At 39.0% G+C, this 24,144-nt stretch overlaps 2 protein-coding genes across 2 annotated transcripts; both read right to left on the minus strand.

The window, feature by feature from the left end:
• Positions 1-1,275: 1,275 nt before the first annotated feature.
• On the minus strand, positions 1,276-2,238 carry LOC101127830 (olfactory receptor 11H4-like). The gene has a single exon (XM_019009242.3). It carries the CDS (start codon positions 2,236-2,238, stop codon positions 1,276-1,278), a length of 963 nt encoding a protein of 320 aa, XP_018864787.3.
• Positions 2,239-13,091: 10,853 nt separating this feature from the next.
• LOC101127471 (olfactory receptor 11G2) lies at positions 13,092-14,129 on the minus strand. Its single transcript, XM_004054809.4, has one exon. It carries the CDS (start codon positions 14,127-14,129, stop codon positions 13,092-13,094), a length of 1,038 nt encoding a protein of 345 aa, XP_004054857.3.
• Positions 14,130-24,144: the final 10,015 nt, after the last annotated feature.

Raw genomic sequence — 24,144 nt, forward strand, 5'->3', positions numbered from 1 at the left:
AATTTTTTTTTTTTTTTGAGATGGAGTCCTGCTCTGTCGTCCAGGCTGGAGTGCGGTGGTGTGATCTCGGCTCACTGCAACCTCTGCCTCCTAGGTTCATGCCATTCTCCTGCCTCAGCCTTCTGAGTAGCTGGGATTACAGGCTCGTGCCACCACACCCAGCTAATTTTTGTATTTTTAGTAGAGACAGGGTAGCACCATATTGGCCAGGCTGGTCTCGAATTCCTGACCTCTTGATCCAGCCTCCTCAGCCTCCCAAAGTGCTGGGATTACAGGTGTGAGCCACTGTTCCCAGACTTAAATTCTTTACTCCAGTCAAACCAACCTCCTTGCTGCTACTTGGATACAATCCTGCCTCCAGATCTTTAAGATAATTTGCTTCCCTCTCTTTGGAATGCTCTTCTCTCACTGTCTACATGGCTTATTCCCTCATCCGCTTCAAGCATTTGCTTAAATGTTGCCTTCTTAGTGTAGCCTCTCTGATCATCGTGTTTAACAATGGCAGCTCTTTTCTTTCTCCCACATTTCCTGTCCTCTTTGTCCTTTTTGCATAGCGCTTACTACTCTCTGATATGCTATATATTTTACTTATTTTTTTATCGTCTGTTTCTCCCTTATGTGAGTGTAAATGCCAGGTAGATAGTGGTTTTGATTCTTTTGGTTGTAGTATATATCTAGTGCCTAGAACATAACAGGTATTCAATTAATATTTGTTGAATGAAAGAATGACCATGATTTTACTATTTTATGTGATGTTAAAGCACATGCTGCTTACATAAGCATTAAACTTTCAGTCTGTCCCTTGTCTGTAAGACTTTCAACCATCAAGAGCCAAGGGGGCAAGAAAACTTCTCTGTTACTAAATCCTTTAGTTCTGTATTCATTAGACATTTAAATTTGATTCTTCATTCACTTTAAAAATATTGAACAGTCTTAAGAAATACCTTAAGTATAACTGCTCTTCTATCTTCCACCCCTGTCTCCAGTAATCAAAACTATACAGTATGAAATAGGACAGATAAAATACCCTCAAATATCATCTACTGGAGTCACCTGTGTTGAAAATATGATTGTTTCGTTTGGAATGGAATATGAATCAACTATGGTTTAGCTCTGCCAGGTTAGTTAAGAAATAAAACAATGAGGGACCTCGCTGAGAAAATATCTTCTTTAAAGTGTGTATTGGAGAAGTAGAATCAGAAAATCAGGTCTTTCTTAGTTAATCTTTTATGTCTGAACAATGGTTTGCTTGGTCTCATGTAGATGACTTTATTCTCATTCTATCCTCAGGACTTTCTTCAACGCAGCCTTCATCTCCTTGTTTCGTAAGCTGTAAATCAGGGGGTTTAAGAAGGGGGTCACCACAGAATAGAACAAAGTTATAATCTTCTGAATTGCAGCTGGGTTATCAGTTGTGGGGCTCACATACATTGCCAGTAGGGCCCCAAAGAATAAACACACCATTGTCAGATGAGATCCACAGGTGGAAAAGGCCTTCTGCCGGCCAGCTGCTGAAGGGAGTTTTAATACAGCTGTCAGTAAAAGTATATAGGAGCCACAGATGTACAGAAGAGTGAGAATGATAATGAGGGAGCTCAGGATATAGAAGATAATCTCAGTGATAGGAGCTGGGGCACAGGACAGAGCCATCAGTGGGTCCATGTCATACAAAAAGTGATTGATGATGTTGGGCCCACAGAAAGGCAGTTGAGACAGTTGCACAGTGGAGACAGAGTAACTGAGGAATCCAAATACCCAGCAAAAAGACATCAATATGTAGCAAAGTTGTGGGGTCATGATGGTTGGGTAGTGCAATGGGCGGCAGATAGCAAGGTACCGATCATATGCCATGATGCAGAGGAAGTATGCTTCTGTTGTACCGAGGGAAGTAAAAAAGTAGAACGGGAGGAAACAGTCAACAAAAGAGATGTTTTTTGTCTCTGAGAGGAAGTTGACTAGCATGTTGGGTACAGTGGAAGTAACGTACCAGATTTCAAGGAAAGCAAAGTTCCCTAGGAGAATATACACTGGGGTATGAAGCCGTTTGTCCAATCTCACAGCACAGACAATGGTCCCATTTCCTATTATGGTAAATACATGGATCACAAAGAACAGGGAGAAGAGGAAACTCTGCATCGCCTGACAATCAGGAAAGCCAAGGAGAACAAATTCCGTCACAGTGCTTGTCTCTGAATTGTTTGTGAATTCCGGGGCTGTAGAGATGACAGAAAACACCATTTATACAAATAGTTTTGTTTTCTGAAAAACTTGTAGTAAATCTGTGTGAGCTATATATGTTGGCTATTTGGCAATTAGTTTGCAATAACCCATCCACTGACTCCTAACTTTTATTCAGAAGCTACAAATCAACAACGCTAATGATCCCAAATTTCTTTTTTTTTTTTTTTTGAGACCGAGTTTTGCTCTTCTGCCCATGCTGGAGGGCAATGGTCCAATCTCAACTCACCACAACCTCCGCCTCCTGGGTTCAAGCGATTCTCCTGCCTCAGCCTCCCGAGTAGCTGGGATTACAAGCATGCACCACCATGCCCGGCTACTTTTGTATTTTTAGTAGAGACGGGGTTTCTCCATGTTGGTCAAGCTGGTCTCGAACTCCTGACCTCAGGTGATCCACCCGCCTCGGCCTCCCAAAGTGCTGGGATTACAGGAGTGAGCCACTGTGCCTGGCCCCAGATTTCTTTAAAATTAGGGTTATAACAATAGAATCTACATTATTCAGATATTTTTCATCAGTGGGTGATTTTTAAGAATTCTCCCTTCCCTTTGAAATTTTGAAAGCTCAGAACCATTATCCTCTATGAAAGCCAGCAAAGTGGCTGTTTGTATTTCTTTTTCCCACCCACAGTTAATTATTTCTGATAAAGCAGCTTGTTAGTTTGACTTAATTTTTAAACCAAGAATTAGGAGTAAAATAACTACTTTTTCTGACATCTTTCCCAAGGTGGAAAATACTTGACATACTTCTCAGATACTTGAGAGCTATGAGTGGCCATTATTCACTCTGTATTAGTGAATTTTAAGTCTAAGCATAGAATCCAAGAGAAAATATCATGGCAATATTTTTCTGGAGAGCAGAGAGTTAATAGTTACCTGAGATTGTTCCTTGAATTTACTTCACACTTTTAAACTTCCCTGTAAATGGAATTTCTACTACCATAAACAAATGCAGAGTTTTGAATCATTTAAACATAAATCTCTCATTAAAATAAACAATTTGTTACAATATATTGTTCTGCTACAAGAATTCATTCTTGTACTGTTACATGTTACAGATTGTAGGTTTCGACATCTCAACTGTAATCTCTACTTCCCACCTACAAGAAAGTCAGAATCTAGATAAGTTTGGAAGGTCAATGATCAAAAGTCAAACAGAATGAATAGGTAAAGGAAGTGTAGTATACGCACACAATGGAATACTATTCAGCTTTTAAAAAAAGAAGGAAATCCTGTCATTTGTGACAACATGGATGAACCCAGGGACATGGTGCTAAGTGAAAAAAGCCAGGCTAAGGAAGACAAATACTGCATGATTTCACTTATATGTATACGTGGAACCTAAAAAAGTTGAATTTATAGCAGCAGAGAGTAAAATGGTGGTTACAGGGACTGGGAGGTTGAGGAGATGTTGGTCAAAGGATACAAAACTTCAGTTAGATAGAAGAAATAAATTCAAGAGCTCTATTGTATAACATGGATAACTATAGTTAATAATGTATTTTTTTCTTGAAAATTGCTAAGACAGTAGATTTTAAATGTTCTCACCACAAAAAAGTGGTAAGTATATGAGGTAATGCATATTCATTAGGTGGAGGTAGCCATTATACAATGTATACATATTTCAAAACAACATGTTACACATAATAAATATATACAAGTTTTTATTTGTTAATTAAAAAAAGTCATACATAAATAAACATAGCTCTAAATGTTGCTAATGGTAAATTCTTGCTGAACACAAATAATATTTTCTTTCACTTGGTGATGAAAGAAAATATATATGTAAAAAATATTCAGTAAGCCTTCTCCAAATGTAAGGATATTTATTAATGTTAAGTTTTTCAATGCATTTCAAATGATCTAAAATGCTTATGTCTTGTTATTTAAATTTATTAATGCTATACTGTTCAAAATTTACCAAAATACTGTACTTGTTTTTTATAATTATAAATATAAAAGGTATAGAAAAAGACAAAAAAAATCTACCTCCCAGAGAAAACAAATTTTAACTCTTTGGAGGAGTGCGTTCTTCTCTTCTTTATAATTAAAATGGAATTTTTCAAAATTAATTGTTTTATAATTTGTTTTTAAACTTAATCTGTCTTTTTTCCATGTCAAAAATATAGCTCTGAATCATCAACTCAATGGCTTCATTGTTCTTCTTGTCTATAGATTCAATCGACCCTCTAATGATAGATTTAGATTGTTATCAATGTTTTCTATTATAATCACCACTGTGATTAATATTCTTGGACATATATCTTAGTACAGTTTGACCCATAAAGCCTGAGCTTATCAAGATTTAAAAAATTAATAATTACACTTGTCAATATAGGATGTCTTAGATTTTGATGATGATTTTAGATATCCTTTTGATACCCTATCATATATTAAAGTCAGCAAGACAAAACTCTGTAACATATAAGATAAATTTCCTGTTTAATATTTACGTAGCATGTTATAAATTTTTCTACTAGAGCGTGTACCATAACGACCAAATCATATGGTTTCGTGTTGCCCTCTAGACTGAAAATGTCTATAATTCACAAATGATGTTTAATTTATCTTTCACTTCTCAGATGACTCAGTTTCTGGTACACAGTAGGCACTTGTTGAATAAATTAATGGTTGGGTGAATTTCAGGCTTGCCAAGCCTGCCACCAAAGCTAATCTGAGTTTATGAACATCACCATTACTGAGTCCTCAGTCTGAACGTCACTGGGCAGTCTTGTGTAACTTGTCAGTTTGGTCACATTTAGCAAAATCACATTTAAACCTTGTGATCCACTAATTCCACCTTGCCTGATGACCCTGTCATTTGTGAGCATCCACTCTAAATATTGGCCTCTCTAGTCATTTATATTTTCAAACATGTAGTCACCATTTTGCCCAGTATTTATCTTTATTCCATCTTTTTCTTTGTAAGAGCTCCCACTTTGTACTTGCTTCTTAGCGAATGGCTCCACTCTTCGTTCACCAATCCAGTTAGCATTTGCTAAAGCCAGAAACTTGAGAAGCACTGAAGGAACCTTTTAATTCTGTCACCTCCCATATGCTGTCAATCTCCAAATCCTGTTGATTTTCCTTCTCAAAGTGTGTGTATATCTATATCTATAGATATCGATATATACATAGATATAGATATATACATAGATATACACAAATGTATATCTGTGTATTTTACTCTGGAACATTTTACTCTGTAAAATGTATACATAGATATACATAGATATAGATATATATAGACTCACTCCAGTAATAGTTAACGAAGTAATCCTGTTATATAAGGTACTTAAAATAAATGATAAAATCAGATTGACTTGGGTTCAAATACCATACAGCATACTATGTGCTTCTAGGCAAGTTACCATTGTTTTGCTGAGCTTTTGTGAAAGTATTGTTGAAGTACAGTTTCCTAGTACATGTTGTAGTGCCCAGTGCAGTTCCTGGAATATATTAGGACCTGCAACATTCATAGCTGTTAGTGTTCATAATAATACTACTAATAAATATAATTACAAAGTAACTAGGATAATTTTTTAGCAGAATCATTTAAAAACCTAAGTGAAAAACAATAAATTAATTTTTAATTTTTATTTATTTATTTATTTTTGAGACAGGGCCTTACTCTATCACCCATGCTGGAGTGCAGTCGCGGGATCATAGTTCATTACAACCTTGACCTCCCAAGCTCAAGCGATCCTACTGCCTTAACCTGAGTAGCTGGGATGATAGACGTATGCCACCATGCCAGGCTAATTATTAAATGTTTTGTAGAGACATGTTCTCATCATGTCTCTAGCCTAGGGAACATGATGAGAAGTTTTCTCTACAAACCTTTGGCCCCTCAAAGTGCTGAGATTATAGGCGTGAGCCACTGCACCCGTCCAATGAATTTAAGTGAACCTGAATGACTAGATTAAAAAGTCATATGTGATTCAAATATGAATATTTCATGTTCATATTATCTCATAGTGAATCTATGGGCAGCTCCTTTTAGTTGCTCAGATTCATTTTTTCGACCTTCTTGTATATTCTGGCACTTAGAAACATACAGGTTGGTCTGACATAAAGAAGACATAAAAACACAGTAGTATTAATAATTCAAAAGGCAGAAGATAAAGTATTAAAGGAAGGGCATTACATTTCCTGGGATGTGCATAAAAGTAATGGGAATAAGTTATATTTAATCAGAGGCATTGTAGAAAGTGAGTTATTAAGCATGACTTCTAATACCAAATTATGTAATTTATCAAATTTCCAAATAATGAGGCATTCCTTTGCAAATAATTAGGCAAGAACATTTAAGGAAGTGTTCAGCTGAGGAGGATCTGGGTAGCTGGGCACAGATGTCAGCAGTTCATTACAACACTTATTATACTGGAGATGCGGTGCATGAAATCACATGTCTAGAAACTCACAAAAGTTTGCAAAAATATGTTCATATTATAAAGGCATTTCACTGGAGCTAGCATCCATGTGTAGATATCTTAGAAGAAGTCAAGTGAATCCTAGACAGGGGAAAAAGTTACTTACCCTTCATGATAGAGTCCTAGGAATACAAACTGAGCCTGTGCCTTCTCATTGATACCTCTCTTTGCCTTATGTGGACTCAAAACCTGGAGCCTGACCCAGAGAATCCTAGGATATATAAAGGTAACTGTTGAAACTCCCTTTTCTCTTTTCCTGAAGTGCTCAAAAGAAACATTTATAGGTAATTCTTTGGGTAACAGTTATAGCCAGAGGAAAGAAGCACACTCCTCCTACGGTCAGCCCTTGAGGTGTGGGCCTCGATTGACAGGGTGGTTATTTTCATCAAGGGCTACATAAAGGACCTCAGTCACCTCTGGGCACCCAGATCTTCCAATTGTCTCATCCAGCAGAGAAAGGTCAACAGGTGAGTTTTATATATGAATTGCTTTTGTGGCAGAGTAGTGCCACAAAAGCAGTGGCATATGAACCTCATGAAGAGATTTCAGAAAGAGGGTGCAGGTGAATGAAGAAATAAGTGTCATTGTGATTCAGGGGTGCAATTAAAGTTTTATCTTGGAGATTATTGTGATGACTTCAGTCTTCCCTTGGGCTGGTTTATGACTCCCTCAAGAGTCCTTGGCATAGCATCCTTTCTTCCATCCACAGTTTTCATGTAGTTTAGGGCAAATTGGACCCCAGAGCAAAGGCAAGAAGAATGTTTTGAAAGGCAGTGATGAGACGTCTGTGTGGAATTCGAGATAACTTCTTTTTGTTCATAGGAAAAGTTATAAAAACTAATTTCTAGAAAATCAGTTGTAATGTCCTCATTTAATTTCTAATTTTTGTTGAGTCTTCTTTTTTTCTTAATCTAGCTAAAGTCTTGTCCACTTAGTTTATCTTTTTGAATAACAAACTTTTGGTTTTGTTCATTTTCTCTACAGTTTTATATTTTCTACTTCATTTATCCCTGCTGTAATCTTCATTATTTCCTACCATTTGCTAGCTTTGAATTTAGTTTGTTCTTCTTTTTCTAGTTTCTTATGGTATAAAGTTAGGTTTTTGAGTTGAGATTTTTCTTTTTATAATGTAAGCCTTTATAGCTATACATTTCTCTCTTAGCGCTGCTTTCTTTTCATCTTGTAAATTTCGGTATGTTGTGTTTTCATTTTTATTTGTCTCAAGATACTTTATAATTTCCCTTGTGACTTCTCTGACTCATCGCTTGGTTTAGAGTGTGTTGTTGAATATCCACATTTTTGTGGATATTTCTTTTTGCTGTTGATTTACGGTTTTATTCCATTGTGATTTGAGAAAGATAGGTACGATTTTAATCTTTCAAAATGATTAAGGCTGTTTTGTGACAACATATCGTCTAGGCTGGAGGATTAAAATATTTTACTTAAAAATTTTGAGTTGTGTCCATTCATAAAATGAAACAAAGGAAAAAGAGGATGGCAGAGTCTTTAATAGAAAGCCTACAGCCTGGGCAACATAGAGAGACCCAATTTCTACAAAAAAAAAAATTAGCCAGGCATGGTGGCATGTGCCTGTGGTCCCAGCTACTTGAGAGGCTAAGGTGGGAGGATTGCTTGAGCCCAAGAGGCTGAGGCTGCAATTAGCTGTGATCATACCACTGTATTCTAGCGTGGGTGACAGGGTGAGATACTATCTAAAAAAACCCCCAAACCGCAAACAACAACAACAAAAAGAAAGCCTAACACCTTTGAACTTAAAAAAAAAAAAAAAAGAGATTGCTAGTGTAATGGGGAAATTGAAGAAAACGGCATGTATACATTCAAACAAGAGCTAAACCATGGCCACAAACTTCCAGGGATGAGTGATTCCCTTCTGAGTGGCATCAGGTCTAGCTCTGGTTCATCCTTACCTGAGGATGAAGACCATTAGGGCACCAGCTTTGTGTGACCGCCCCCCCTCTACCAGCACCAGGTTCCTATTTCTATCTCCTCAGCCAGGAATTGTCCTGAAGCATAAGGATTTGAACTACAGTCAAGTGCTCTCTGAGCATGAATGGCCTTAGTGCTCACCTCTCAGGCTTTCATAAAAAAATGACTTAGCCATTTTCTATTCTCTCTTCAGATTGTCAATGTTTTTAAGTTTTTTTTAAATTTAGTATTTTTATTTGATCACAGCACGATGGTAGATCGAAGCAATTCAACATTCTATTACTAAAATCTGTATTTACTTAACATTTTAAATAATATCTCTCTTTCATATTCAATTTATATTATTACTATTATTATTGTTATTTTTTGAGATGAAGTTTCACTCTTGTTGCCCAGGCTGGAGCACAATGGCATAATCTCAGATCACTGGAACCTCCACCTCCCGGGTTCAAGGGATTCTCCCGCCTCAGCTTCCCAAGTAGCTGGGATTACAGGCATACGTCACCACACCCGGCTATTTTTTTTTGTATTTTTAGTAGAGACGGGGTTTCACCATGTTGGCCAGGCTAGTCTCGAACTCCTGATCTCAGGTGATCCACCCACCTCGGCCTCCCAAAGTGCTGGGATTATAGGCATAGCCACCGTGCCCAGCCTATATTATATTTTATAGTCATACTTGCTTTGTCTGTGGGACCTTAGTAGTAACCACTAGTAGTGGTTGATTATACGATGGTGTAAAATAATTTCTAGAAGCACTTCTATTCTGTAACCTGAGGTGCACTTGCAAAACGACAATGACTATGCCGTGCTTACAACCTCTTTCACACGAGTTCCATACTTACACACATGCAGCTTCTCGTGAGCTTCCACGGTAATTAGGCCTTCCCCTCTCACTGAACTTTTGCTACTTAACAAAAAGAAAACTTCCCAATTTTTCAATCACAAGACTGTGAATCCTATGAGGGAAGAAAATGTGTCTTATATACCTTTGTCTCAAATTTATTTCCTGGCTCAATGTTTGGTACATTGTAGGTGCTGAACAAGGGCAATAAAAATCAATAATTGAAAAATAAGGGAGATGATGTCTAAATATAACTGTGATAAAACTCGTTAAAGTTTTATAACAGTATATTTATACAAGCCGTAAGATGAGGAAGACGTATCTCAGGTTTTTTCTAAAGTACGAAACTATCTGCGTGAAATTATGTTAAGGGGCTCTGAAGACCTCGCTTCAACATTTCTATCAATAAACAGGCTCCTAAGGAACCCTAGAATTGTGGGAAAAAATGATTTTCCAAATCTAATGATCAGAAAGTTCTCCTAGAAAATTGTTCTTTGTTGGCCGGGTGCAGTGGCTCATGCCTGTAATCCCAGCACTTTGGGAGGCCGAGGTGGGTGGATCACTTGAGGTCGGAAGTTCGAGACCAGCCTGGCCAACATGGTGAATCTCCATCTCTACTAAAAATACCAAAAATTAGCCAGGCGTAGTGGCGGGCACCTGTAATCCCAGCTACTCAGGAGGCTGAGACAGGAGAATCATTTGAACGTGGGAGGTGGACGTTGCAGTGAGCCGAGATGGCGCCATTGCACTCCAGCCTGGGCAACAAGAGCTAAACTCCATCTCAAAAAAAAAAAAAAAAAAAATGAAAATTGTTCTTTCTTTAAAGAACTTACTCATATAACCAAATACCACCTGTTCCCCAATAACCTATGGAAATAAAAAATTTTACAAAATATGTTTTATTATTTATTTTTTCAATACATAATATAGGCACATGATAAAGAATTTGAACTCACAAAAGGAGTTATGAAAAAAAAGTCTCCTTTACTATCTTGTTGCTTAGACACCAAATTCTTCTTGCCTGAAGCAACCATTGTTATCAGTTTTTTGGAGCTCTTTCAGGAGATATACACATTTCCATGGAAGGCAACTACAATACACTCTGCTATTCACTTTGATTTTTTCATTTAACAGTATGTCTTGGACATATTATATATCATTGCATGTGGAACTGCTTCATAGTTTATAAATTGAAGACATAATATTCCATGGTATAACTCACCATAGCTCATTTTACTAGTCTTCCATTAATGGGAACTGATGTTTTTCTCAATATTTTGCTATTACAACAATGCTGCAGTAAACATTTCCCACGTGTGTAAAAATACCTGTAGGTTAAACACCTTAAAATTTGAGGTGCTGTTTTAAAGGATATGTGCCTTCTAAATTTCGATAGAGGTTGCCTTGTCACCCTATATAGAGTTTGTAAAGCTGATATGCCCACCAGCTAAGTGTGAGAGAACCCATTTCACAATCCTCAGACACGCAATGTGTAATCAAACTTCTTGATCTTTGTCAATTTAATAGATAAAAAGTGAGATATATTTATAGGCTTATTCTACTTTTACCTTTTTATGAATTAGTTAGTGCCCTTTCCATGTTTAAGAATCTTTTTCTGGATGTTATTCGTTTATATCCTTTTGCTCATTTTCTTACTGGGATACTTTTGTGTTCTCTTACTATTTTACAGAGCTTCGTTTATATTAAGGAAACAAACTTATTGTGATATGACTGGCAAATAAGTGAGAAGTCCTAAAGAGAAATTCAGGGTTACTTTTCAAAGAAAAGGGAACTTGGGCTAGTTAAAAGGTTGGTGGATAGGAACTTTTTTTTTTTTTTTGGAATTAAGTCATTATCCTCAGCAAATTGCTCCCTGATTCCCAATTCCTATTTATTTAACCTGAAAAACAGGTATTTGGATTAGTGAAGACACTTCAATCATAGCATGACCTTTCACTCCAGGCCTAGGGGAAAGTTCAAGGAGAACTAGCCCAAGCTTCTAATACAAATTCTGGGTGACTATTTTTACTGATCTACAATTACTGGGTGCCTTCCATTAAAAAAAGGCCAAAATCTGTGGTCCTGATTTTATCATTTATTTTACCATAGGTAACCTTTCCCCTGCTTCCTGCAGGGGAAGAGTCCTCAGGGATTCTTTGCTGGTTGCAATGAAAAGAAAAGCAGGTGTGCATCCCAGATTTGTGTTTATGCCAGCCTCTATATCCACCTGTCTCTCTGATTTGTGGGCTTTTGAACACACATGCTACATGATCATCTTCTGAAAGTGAAGAAAGAAGTGAGAATGTGTGGAATCTAGATAGAATAGAAAAAACTTTCTGGTCATGACTGAAAAACTTGTACTAAACCCAAAATAATTTCTATCAACAGGAAAATCTGGACAAAATACATAAAACAACCATTTGAAGGCACTCAGAGCAACTGACATAGGCAAGCCTTCACGGGCTACAGTCCAAGATGAAGGGAAGAAAAGGGAGGTGAGTTTCACATTCCCCATGTGTATTTCCCTGAGGATATTTGACCATTTACTGGGCTGGGAGAGTATGAGGAAAGGAGGAATAAAGACTGAGCAGAAAGCAGTAGTTTCACTGAACTGAGAAGGTAGAGAATTTGAAAGTTGCCAAAGCACCTGGCATTTGAGAAATCCTGGAGAGGGAAGGACCACAGAAGCTAGGCTAAAAATATGATGCAATTCCCCTTCAAGGCATTTTTGGATTTCTAAGCTGTGTGTACATGGTGAGACCCCAAAATAGCTAGCAGAAACAAAAGCTGAGAGTCTAAAGAGCAAAGTGGAAGTTTCAGGAGTCGCGGGGTTCAAGAAGTACTGAAATAGGAGGCTAGGATCAGCTGAAGTGGAGGGGCCTTCTAAACAGTCCAGATTTGTCCCTGAGGTCTCAGAAAGGCTATGTTCCTGCAGTAAGAGTCACACCCTAAGAGTAAAACTAAAACGAGCACAGATCATTTTAAAAACACATACAAGTAGTGCTTAAATAGAATCAATGTGATCTGCCCCTACTCCATCTACTTGCTAGAACAAAACTTAACCTTCATTACTGCACATATTGTCTTTATAGTTTTTAAAATACAACGCCCACCAGTCAATTAAAAAACATTGAGGCATGTTACACAACTGGGCAAATAATCAAGATCTGAAAGGAGAAATAACAGAAACATGCTCACAGGTATTTTAGCTTTGGCCAATAGTAAGATGAACAATTAACTGTATAAGACCAGTTTTTTTTTTTTTTTTTTTTTTTTTTCTGAGATGGAGTCTCGCTCTGTCGCCCAGGCTGGAGTGCAGTGGCACGATCTTGGCTCACTGCAAGCTCCGCCTCCCGGGTTCACACCATTCTCCTGCCTCAGCCTCCCGAGTAACTGGGACTACAGGCGCCCGCCACCATGCCCGGCTAATTTTTTGTATTTTTTAGTAGAGACAGGGTTTCACCGTGTTAGCCAGGATGGTCTTGATCTCCTGACCTCGTGATCCACCCGCCTCGGGCTCCCGAAGTGCTGGGATTACAGGTGTAAGCCACCGCGCCTGGCCAAGACCAGTTTTTTTTTTAAACCCCAAAATTAAAGACAAGATTAATTACGCAAGGACCTTTTTGATTAACATTTTATGTTCCCCAAAATTTCTTCAGAGCTTTTTTCATATCTTTGTTCCTAAGACTATATATCACAGGGTTAAGCAGTGGGGTAACAACAGAATAAAACAGAGTCACAATCTTCTGCTTTCCAGCTTCATTCTTAGATGGTGGGCTCCCATACATGACCAGTACTGAGCCGTAGAACAGTGAAACCACAGCCAGGTGAGACCCACAGGTGGAGAAAGCCTTTCTTCTCCCAGCTGCTGAAGGGACCCTCAACACAGCTCTCACGACCAGAGCATAGGACCCCACAATGAAGAGAAAGAGCATAAAGACAGGCAGAGGACTTAAGATAGAAAAGACAAGCTCTATCACAGGGCCTTTTTTGCAAGTGAGAGTTAGAAGAGGAGCTGGGTCACACAGGAAGTGGTCAATAATCCTAGATCCACAGAAAGACATTTGGGAGATGTTGACGATAGGAATCAAGAACCAGATGAAACCAAGTACCCAGCAATTGACCACAAGATTGGTACAGAGACGTCTGGTCATAATGGTTGGATAGCGTAGAGGCCGGCAGATGGCAAGGTATCGATCAAATGCCATAACTGCCAGGAAAAAGCATTCTGTAGAGCCCAAGGAGAAGAAAAAGTAGAACTGGAGGAAGCAGCCAGAGAAGGAGATGATCTTGGTGTCAGAGAGGAAGTTGGCCAGCATGCTGGGGACTGTGGAGGTGATATAACAGATCTCCAGGAAGGAGAAGTTGGCGAGCAGGATGTACATGGGGGTGTGGAGTCTCTGATCCCAGTGCACAGCACAGATGATGGAACCATTGCCCATGAGGGTCAGAAGGTATACAACAGTGAAGAGCACAAAGAGGAGGATCTGCCCCTCCCTGGGGCAAGGGAAGCCCAGGAGGATGAAGCCAGTGAAGGTGCTGGAGTTGCTGGGGCTGTTGAAGATTTTCATGTGTCCGTGAATTGTAAAAGCACCAGCAATTACTGAATGACAGTGCAAACATAGATGGGGAATCAGATTTATATTTAAATCATTTTGGGAAAGAAAATGCATAAATTTACTATTGAAATAAAAGTAAAAGGTAAAAAACAGAATGCAGATATGTCAATAGTCACTTTTTTTCTTTTAAACTGACATATTGATCTGGATTGATTCTTTGCTCACGTTCACATTTTTACCATAGGCTCAAGAAAATTTTGACCAAAATTGATAAGCTGTCATTTACATTTTATTAGGTGTAAAGCCCTTATAATTTTCAGGCATGTTTACAACACTTTTCTTCAAGAGCCTTTGTATAAATATATAACAGAATATGTCTTTATGTATATATTCTTACACAAATAAATTTCATTTTCAGACGGTGAAATCATTGCAGCTTTTTGTGGCAGAGACTGAGTGAAACTGTAGCCATGTAATATGAGACCATAAAACTGTTTGAATTACTTCTTTTATGTCACTTTTGACACTGGCCTTATTCTAAATTAAATGGTTAACTTATTAACTTAATAATATCATTCACTTGTTTCATGAGTAACACAGTCAAATCAATTAGAGGAAATTAGCTGTTGTCAGTTTCTTTTGTGTTAGGACAGCAGTCCTAGCCATCCTCAGTAGACCAGGCTGAAAGAATTATTAACTGGCTACGCTGAAACACGTCTGTGCTTGCCGTGAAGAATATATAAATTTGCCTAGACTATAGTTAAAGATATAATTCTATTCCAATAATACAAATTATGAATATAATTGATAACATGCAATTCTAAATAACAGTGGGTTTGTAGGCGATATTAGACTAAAGCTGTGGTCCATCTCCCAGTAACCACTTAGGAACATCTCAAGGCAGAGTGGCTTTAGAAGGCTGAATATCTGCATGATGCCTTTCATTTGTTTTAAATGAATTAGAATATCTTTGTGAAACAATCATGTAATCAAGCCTTGGAATTAGTTAGAGCCCTTTCTAAATAAGTGCATAAGTGAGAAAACTAAAGAAAGTTTGTGTCCCTCCTTCTATGTTTAGATCCACATTTTGCTTTTTGAAGTTGGTACAGGGACCCAGGAAGTTTTAAGGTAGCGGAATCTGCTGCGCCTAAATATGCCACTTTGGCATAAGATTATTTTCAGCTGAAGGCAATTGAGAAAAAGCAGATACAAGAAAAGCTCTCTGTCTTCCCCCTATTATTTGCATAGAAACAGGATAACTTTGCAACGGTAGCCCTCCTCTCCTCTCTACCAGGGAGGACAAGGTAAAATTACCAGAGACAACTGTAAACCCTTTCCGCCTGGAGATGGCACCAGAGGAATCTATATAACAATTTTTACCAACTTTAGCCTGTATCTTCCATTAGTTTGCCCATAATATTTATTTTCCCACAGTTTCCCACCCTAGAAATGCAAAGTCCTTTTTCTTTGTCTTGTCACTTCTCTAAAAAATTTATTATTCTTTAGCTGAGATGCTATGTAAGCCTAACTTCTTTTTTTTTTTTAATTTTTTCATTATACTTTAAGTTTTAGGGTACATGTGCACATTGTGCAGGTTAGTTACATATGTATACATGTGCCATGCTGGTGCGCTGCACCCACTAACTCGTCATCTAGCATTAGGTATATCTCCCAATGCTATCCCTCCCCCCTCCCCCCACCCCACAACAGTCCCCAGAGTGTGATATTCCCCTTCCTGTGTCCATGTGATCTCATTGTTCAATTCCCACCTATGAGTGAGAATATGCGGTGTTTGGTTTTTTGTTCTTGCGATAGTTTACTGAGAATGATGATTTCCAATTTCATCCATGTCCCTACAAAGGACATGAACTCATCATTTTTTATGGCTGCATAGTATTCCATGGTGTATATGTGCCACATTTTCTTAATCCAGTCTATCATTGTTGGACATTTGGGTTGGTTCCAAGTCTTTGCTATTGTGAATAATGCCGCAATAAACATACGTGTGCATGTGTCTTTATAGCAGCATGATTTATAGTCATTTGGGTATATATCCAGTAATGGGATGGCTGGGTCAAATGGTATTTTTAGTTCTAGATCCCTGAGGAATCGCCACACTGACTTCCACAATGGTTGAACTAGCTTACAGTCCCACCAACAGTGTAAAAGTGTTCCTATTTCTCCACATCCTCTCCAGCACCTGTTGTTTCCTGACTTTTTAATGATTGCCATTCTAACTGGTGTGAGATGGTATCTCATAGTGGTTTTGATTTGCATTTCTCTGATGGCTAGTGATGATGAGCATTTTTTCATGTGTTTTTTGGCTGCATAAATGTCTTCTTTTGAGAAGTGTCTGTTCATGTCCTTTGCCCACTTTTTGATGGGGTTGTTTGTTTTTTTCTTGTAAATTTGTTTGAGTTCATTGTAGATTCTGGATATTAGCCCTTTGTCAGATGAGTAGGTTGCAAAAATTTTCTCCCATTTTGTAGGTTGCCTGTTCACTCTGATGGTAGTTTCTTTTGCTGTGCAGAAGCTCTTTAGTTTAATTCGATCCCATTTGTCAATTTTGTCTTTTGTTGCCATTGCTTTTGGTGTTTTGGACATGAAGTCCTTGCCCATGCCCATGTCCCGAATGGTAATGCCTAGGTTTTCTTCTAGGGTTTTTATGGTTTTAGGTCTAACGTTTAAATCTTTAATCCATCTTGAATTGATTTTTGTATAAGGTGTAAGGAAGGGATCCAGTTTCAGCTTTCTCCATATGGCTAGCCAGTTTTCCCAGCACCATTTATTAAATAGGGAATCCTTTCCCCATTGCTTGTTTTTCTCAGGTTTGTCAAAGATCAGATAGTTGTAGGTATGCGGCATTATTTCTGAGGGCTCTGTTCTGTTCCATTGATCTCTATCTCTGTTTTGGTAGCAGTACCATGCTGTTTTGGTTACTGTAGCCTTGTAGTATAGTTTGAAGTCAGGTAGTGTGATGCCTCCAGCTTTGTTCTTTTGGCTTAGGATTGACTTGGCAATGCAGGCTCTTTTTTGGTTCCATATGAACTTTAAAGTAGTTTTTTCCAATTCTGTGAAGACAGTCATTGGTAGCTTGATGGGGATGGCATTGAATCTGTAAATTACCTTGGGCAGTATGGCCATTTTCACGATATTGATTCTTCCTACCCATGAGCATGGAACGTTCTTCCATTTGTTTGTATCCTCTTTTATTTCCTTGAGTAGTGGTTTGTAGTTCTCCTTGAAGAGGTCCTTCACATCCCTTGTAAGTTGGATTCCTAGGTATTTTATTCTCTTTGAAGCAATTGTGAATGGGAGTTCACTCATGATTTGTCTCTCTGTTTGTCTGTTGTTGGTGTATAAGAATGCTTGTGATTTTTGAACATTGATTTTGTATCCTGAGACTTTGCTGAAGTTGCTTATCAGCTTAAGGAGATTTTGGGCTGAGACAATGGGGTTTTCTAGATATACAATCATGTTGTCTGCAAACAGGGACAATTTGACTTCCTCTTTTCCTAATTGAATACCCTTTATTTCCTTCTCCTGCCTAATTGCCCTGGCCAGAACTTCCAACACTATGTTGAATAGGAGTGGTGAGAGAGGGCATCCCTGTCTTGTGCCAGTTTTCAAAGAGAATGCTTCCAGTTTTTGCCCATTCAGTATGATATTGGCTGTGGGTTTGTCATAGATAGCTCTTATTATTTTGAAATACGTCCCATCAATACCTAATTTATTGAGAGTTTTTAGCATGAAGGGTTGTTGAATTTTGTCAAAGGCTTTTTCTGCATCTATTGAGATAATCATGTGGTTTTTGTCTTTGGCTCTGTTTATATGCTGGATTACATTTATTCATTTGCATATATTGAACCAGCCTTGCATCCCAGGGATGAAGCCCACTTGATCATGGTGGATAAGCTTTTTGATGTGCTGCTGGATTCAGTTTGCCAGTATTTTATTGAGGATTTTTGCATCAATGTTCATCAAGGATATTGGTCTAAAATTCTCTTTTTTGGTTGTGTCTCTGCCCGGCTTTGGTATCAGGATGATGCTGGCCTCATAAAATGAGTTAGGGAGGATTCCCTCTTTTTCTATTGATTGGAATAGTTTCAGAAGGCATGGTACCAGTTCCTCCTTGTACCTCTGGTAGAATTTGGCTGTGAATCCATCTGGTCCTGGACTCTTTTTGGTTGGTAAGCTATTGATTATTGCCACAATTTCAGCTCCTGTTATTGGTTTATTCAGAGATTCAACTTCTTCCTGGTTTAGTCTTGGGAGAGTGTATGTGTCGAGGAATGTATCCATTTCTTCTAGATTTTCTAGTTTATTTGCGTAGAGGTGTTTGTAGTATTCTCTGATGGTAGTTTGTATTTCTGTGGGATCGGTGGTGATATCCCCTTTATCATTTTTTATTGTGTCTATTTGATTCTTCTCTCTTTTTTTCTTTATTAGTCTTGCTAGCAGTCTATCAATTTTGTTGATCCTTTCAAAAAACCAGCTCCTGGATTCATTGATTTTTTTTGAAGGGTTTTTTGTGTCTCTATTTCCTTCAGTTCTGCTCTGATTTTAGTTATTTCTTGCCTTCTGCTAGCTTTTGAATGTGTTTGCTCTTGCTTTTCTAGTTCTTTTAATTGTGATGTTAGGGTGTCAATTTTGGATCTTTCCTGCTTTCTCTTGTGGGCATTTAGTGCTATAAATTTCCCTCTACACACTGCTTTGAATGCGTCCCAGAGATTCTGGTATGTTGTGTCTTTGTTCTCGTTGGTTTCAAAGAACATCTTTATTTCTGCCTTCATTTCATTATGTACCCAGTAGTCATTAAGGAGCAGGTTGTTCAGTTTCCATGTAGTTGAGTGGCTTTGAGTGAGATTCTTAATCCTGAGTTCTAGTTTGATTGCACTGTGGTCTGAGAGGTAGTTTGTTATAACTTCTGTTCTTTTACATTTGCTGAGGAGAGCTTTACTTCCAACTATGTGGTCAATTTTGGAATAGGTGTGGTGTGGTGCTGAAAAAAATGTATATTCTGTTGATTTGGGGTGGAGAGTTCTGTGATGTCTATTAGGTCTGCTTGGTGCAGAGCTGAGTTCAATTCCTGGGTATCCTTGTTGACTTTCTGTCTCGTTGATCTGTCTAATGTTGACAGTGGGGTGTTAAAGTCTCCCATTATTAATGTGTGGGAGTCTAAGTCTCTTTGTAGGTCACACAGGACTTGCTTTATGAATCTGGATGCTCCTGTATTGGGTGCATATATATTTAGGATAGTTAGCTCTTCCTGTTGAATTGATCCCTTTACCATTATGTAATGGCCTTCTTTGTCTCTTTTGATCTTTGTTGGTTTAAAGTCTGTTTTATCAGAGACTAGGATTGCAACCCCTGCCTTTTTTTGTTTTCCATTTGCTTGGTAGATCTTCCTCCATCCTTTTATTTTGAGCCTATGTGTGTCTCTGCACGTGAGATGGGTTTCCTGAATACAGCACACTGATGGGTCTTGACTCTTTATCCAATTTGCCAGTCTGTGTCTTTTAATTGGAGAATGTAGTCCATTTACATTTAAAGTTAATATTGTTATGTGTGAATTTGATCCTGTCATTATGATGTTAGCTGGTTATTTTGCTTGTTAGTTGATGCAGTTTCTTCCTAGTCTTGATGGTCTTTACATTTTGGCATGATTTTGCAGCAGCTGGTACCGGTTGTTCCTTTCCATGTTTAGTGCTTCCTTCAGGAGCTCTTGTAGGGCAGGCCTGGTGGTGACAAAATCTCTCAGCATTTGCTAGTCTGTAAAGTATTTTATTTCTCCTTCACTTATGAAGCTTAGTTTGGCTGGATGTGAAATTCTGGGTTGAAAATTCTTTTCTTTAAGAATGTTGAATATTGGCCCCCACTCTCTTCTGGCTTGTAGGGTTTCTGCCGAGAGATCTGCTGTTAGTCTGATGGGCTTCCCTTTGAGGGTAACCCGACCTTTCTCTCTGGCTGCCCTTAACATTTTTTCCTTCATTTCAACTTTGGTGAATCTGACAATTATGTGTCTTGGAGTTGCTCTTCTTGAGGAGTATCTTTGTGGCGTTCTCTGTATTTCCTGAATCTGAACGTTGGCCTGCCTTGCTAGATTGGGGAAGTTCTCCTGGATAATATCCTGCAGAGTGTTTTCCAACTTGGTTCCATTCTCCCCATCACTTTCAGGTACACCAATCAGATGTAGATTTGGTCTTTTCACATAGTCCCATATTTCTTGGAGGCTTTGCTCATTTCTTTTTATTCTTTTTTCTCTAAACTTCCCTTCTCACTTCATTTCATTCATTTCATCTTCCATTGCTGATACCCTTTCTTCCAGTTGATCGCATCGGCTCCTGAGGCTTCTGCATTCTTCACGTAGTTCTCGAGCCTTGGTTTTCAGCTCCATCAGCTCCTTTAAGCACTTCTCTGTATTGGTTATTCTAGTTATACATTCTTCTAAATTTTTTTCAAAGTTTTCAACTTCTTTGCCTTTGGTTTGAATGTCCTCCCGTAGCTCAGAGTAATTTGATCGTCTGAAGCCTTCTTCTCTCAGCTCGTCAAAGTCATTCTCCGTCCAGCTTTGTTCCATTGCTGGTGAGGAACTGCGTTCCTTTGGAGGAGGAGAGGCGCTCTGCGTTTTAGAGTTTCCAGTTTTTCTGTTCTGTTTTTTCCCCATCTTTGTGGTTTTATCTACTTTTGGTCTTTGATGATGGTGATGTACAGATGGGTTTTCGGTGTGGATGTCCTTTCTGTTTGTTAGTTTTCCTTCTAACAGAGAGGACCCTCAGCTGCAGGTCTGTTGGAATACCCTGCTGTGTGAGGTGTCAGTGTGCCCCTGCTGGGGGGTGCCTCCCAGTTAGGCTGGTCGGGGGTCAGGGGTCAGGGACCCACTTGAGGAGGCAGTCTGCCGGTTCTCAGATCTCCAGCTGCGTGCTGGGAGAACCACTGCTCTCTTCAAAGCTGTCAGACAGGGACATTTAAGTCTGCAGAGGTTACTGCTGTCTTTTTGTTTGTCTGTGCCCTGCCCCCACAGGTGGAGCCTACAGAGGCAGGCAGGCCTCCTTGAGCTGTGGTGGGCTCCACCCAGTTCGAGCTTCCGGCTTCTTTGTTTACCTAATCAAGCCTGGGCAATGGTAGGTGCCCCTCCCCCATCCTCGCTGCCGCCTTGCAGTTTGATCTCAGACTGCTGTGCTAGCAATCAGCGAGATTCCGTGGGCGCAGGACCCTCTGAGCCAGGTGTGGGATATAGTCTCGTGGTGCGCCGTTTTTTAAGCAGGTCTGAAAAGCGCAATATTCGGGTGGGAGTGACCCGATTTTCCAGGTGCGTCCGTCACCCCTTTCTTTGACTCGGAAAGGGAACTCCCTGACCCCTTGCGTTTCCCAGGTGAGGCAATGCCTTGCCCTTCTTCGGCTCGCACACGGTGCGCGCACCCACTGGCCTGCGCCCACTGTCTGGCACTCCCTAGTGAGATGAACCCGGTACCTGAGATGCAAATGCAGAAATCACCCGCCTTCTGCGTCGCTCACGCTGGGAGCTGTAGACCGGAGCTGTTCCTATTCGGCCATCTTGGCTCCTCGTGTAAGCCTAACTTCTAACCACACCTTTGAGTTACTCATCTCCCAGCGCTCCCATGTGTATTGATGATGTGTATGCTCATAAACTTATGTTTGTTTTCCTCTTGTTGATTTGTGTTTTGTCAGTCTTACTTATAAGGCCCCAGCCGAAGAACCTAGATAGGAGAAAAAATTTTTTTCCTCCCCTGCAGAGTCTACTAATTTCTTAGTAGAATATTTAAATTCTGTATAACTTATAAGACCAAAAACAAAAGATGCCGGCAGCAAGTTGACACCCTTCTCAAGCATAGATGTGAGTACTTAGAGGTTTATGTTGGAAGAATTCAGTTTTGTTGGTGATGGGGTGAACTGAGGGAGAAATTTTAACATAATCCATAATGATTTATTTATTTATTGAGATGGAGCCTTGCTCTGTCACCCAGGCTGGAGTGCAGTGGCACAATCGCAGCTCACTGCAATGTCAGCCTCCTGGATTCAAGCAATTCTCATGCCTCAGCCTTATGAGTAGCTGGGATTACAGGCACAAGCCACCAGCCCCGCTAATTTTTGTATGTTTAGTATAGATAAGTTTCATGTCATGTTGGCCAGGCTGGTCTTGAACTCCTGACCTCCAGTGATCTGCTCCCTTCGGCCTCCCAAAGTGCTGGGATTACAGGCGTGAGCCACCGCTCCCAGCCACATAATTTTTTAAAACACCCATAGGTCATTTGTAACTCAGGATTCCCTAATTCCCATGACATGGAGGATGCCTGGAGACAAAAGAGTCTCCACAGTTTCTGCGAGACTCTATTTTAACATATATAAGCAAAATAAGGATTAAATGTACTTGGCTCCTGGTGGGAATAGGGTGGAATAGGTTCTGGTAACTGTACCATAAACTTCTATTTTCTATAAGTTTTTTCTTTTCTGCTTCTCTACTTTTAAAGTCATTTGTTTAGGGGCCCAAAAAACTTCTGAGACTGCATATTTATCTTTTATAAAGGGAATTGAAAGCAGACAGTGGACGGGTCTAATGATTTTCTAAAATAAAGTCACTCTGCACCAGTTTCACTCATGATCAAGGACATTAAGCATTTAGTCATTTCTATGTCACACCTTTGCCTTTGTAGGGTGTTTTAAAAGTTACCTTAGCTTCACACGAGCCATTCATGGCTAATGAATAAAACTAATGAATTACTAATGAATAAAAACACACAAAAAAGAATTCTGCTATGATGTGTGAAGGTCCTTCATGTTTTCTAAAAAAGATTAAGTGTATATGACTAGTACTATTTCAGAGGAATATAACTTTATTATGATCAATTAAGAACAACTCTTACTAATAATGCTTAGGCATTTTTGACCAGGATTTTTTTGCTAGTGTTCCTAAAATTTTATTTTAGGGGTAAGCATCTGCTCAACAGTCGAATAATTTGACTTCTTGGATTAAATGTTTAATCAATTTTTTTCTGATGGAGCTTATTTCAGTGTAGTATCTCCTTCTTTTCCTCTACCCTCACATCTCATTCACAAATAATTCCTTTTAGTTTTGTCTCAAAAATAAGTCTCATGTCTGCTCACTTCTCCCCATCTCCACTGCCAACATCCTAGTTCAAGCTATTCTCTTTTCTCCCCTAGACCATGTGATGCTGCTGTTCTAACCGGCTTCCTGTTTCCACTCTTGCCTGTCTGTAACTTGTTTTCCATGCCACAGCCAGAGTAACTCCTTAAAGAAAGAAAATCAGACCAGTTCCTTTCCTTGCACATAGATTTCAATTAGCTTACCAATGCTCTTTGAATAAAATAAAACTTTGAAACTGTGATCTTTGATTTGACCCTTCATAATATTTCCAACATCATCTCATGATTCTATTATTCAAACTTTCTCTCTCTCACACACATACACACAAACACACACTCTGTTGTACAAAGCAGGCACAAAGATGCTCCACTAACACAAGCGCTGCAAATATAAAATAAGGATTCACTGGAGAAAACACTCGCAAGCAGAGGGTAACAGAGTGTACATCATTCCCTGGGCTCTCCTGCTCCCACTGAGGGGTGTGCACATTTGGACTACACACACACTAGCCAACAATTCCGTACCGAGGGATTCCATCTCTGTGATACTCACACCAGGGTCGGCAAACATTTTCTTAAATAGTTTAGTCTCATGGGCTCTATAGTCTCTGTCAAAACTACTCAGCTCTGCTGTGTACTGCAAATGCAACCATACATAATATGTAAGTGAATGTATGTGCCTATGTTGCTATAAAACTATTATGTCTACTGAAATGTGAATTTCATATAATTTTCATGTGTCACAAAATCTCATTTTCTATCAATTTTTAAACATATTAAAAATGTAAAATCTATTGTTAACTTCCTGGCCCTACAAAAATAGGCAGCAGGCCAGGTTTGGCACATTGGATATAGTTTGCTAACCCCTACTGTACACATTTATAGGGAAAACAGAACAAGGAACATCCATTTGACTGTGGAACAACAGAAGCTCCTTGGTGAGGCAAATGCCTTTGTTAGAAACAGAGAGGAACTTGTAACCCCTGTGTTTTAGGAGGCCGAG

Source organism: Gorilla gorilla, chromosome 15, assembly GCF_029281585.2.
Source record: "Gorilla gorilla gorilla isolate KB3781 chromosome 15, NHGRI_mGorGor1-v2.1_pri, whole genome shotgun sequence".
Classification (NCBI taxonomy): domain Eukaryota; kingdom Metazoa; phylum Chordata; class Mammalia; order Primates; family Hominidae; genus Gorilla; species Gorilla gorilla.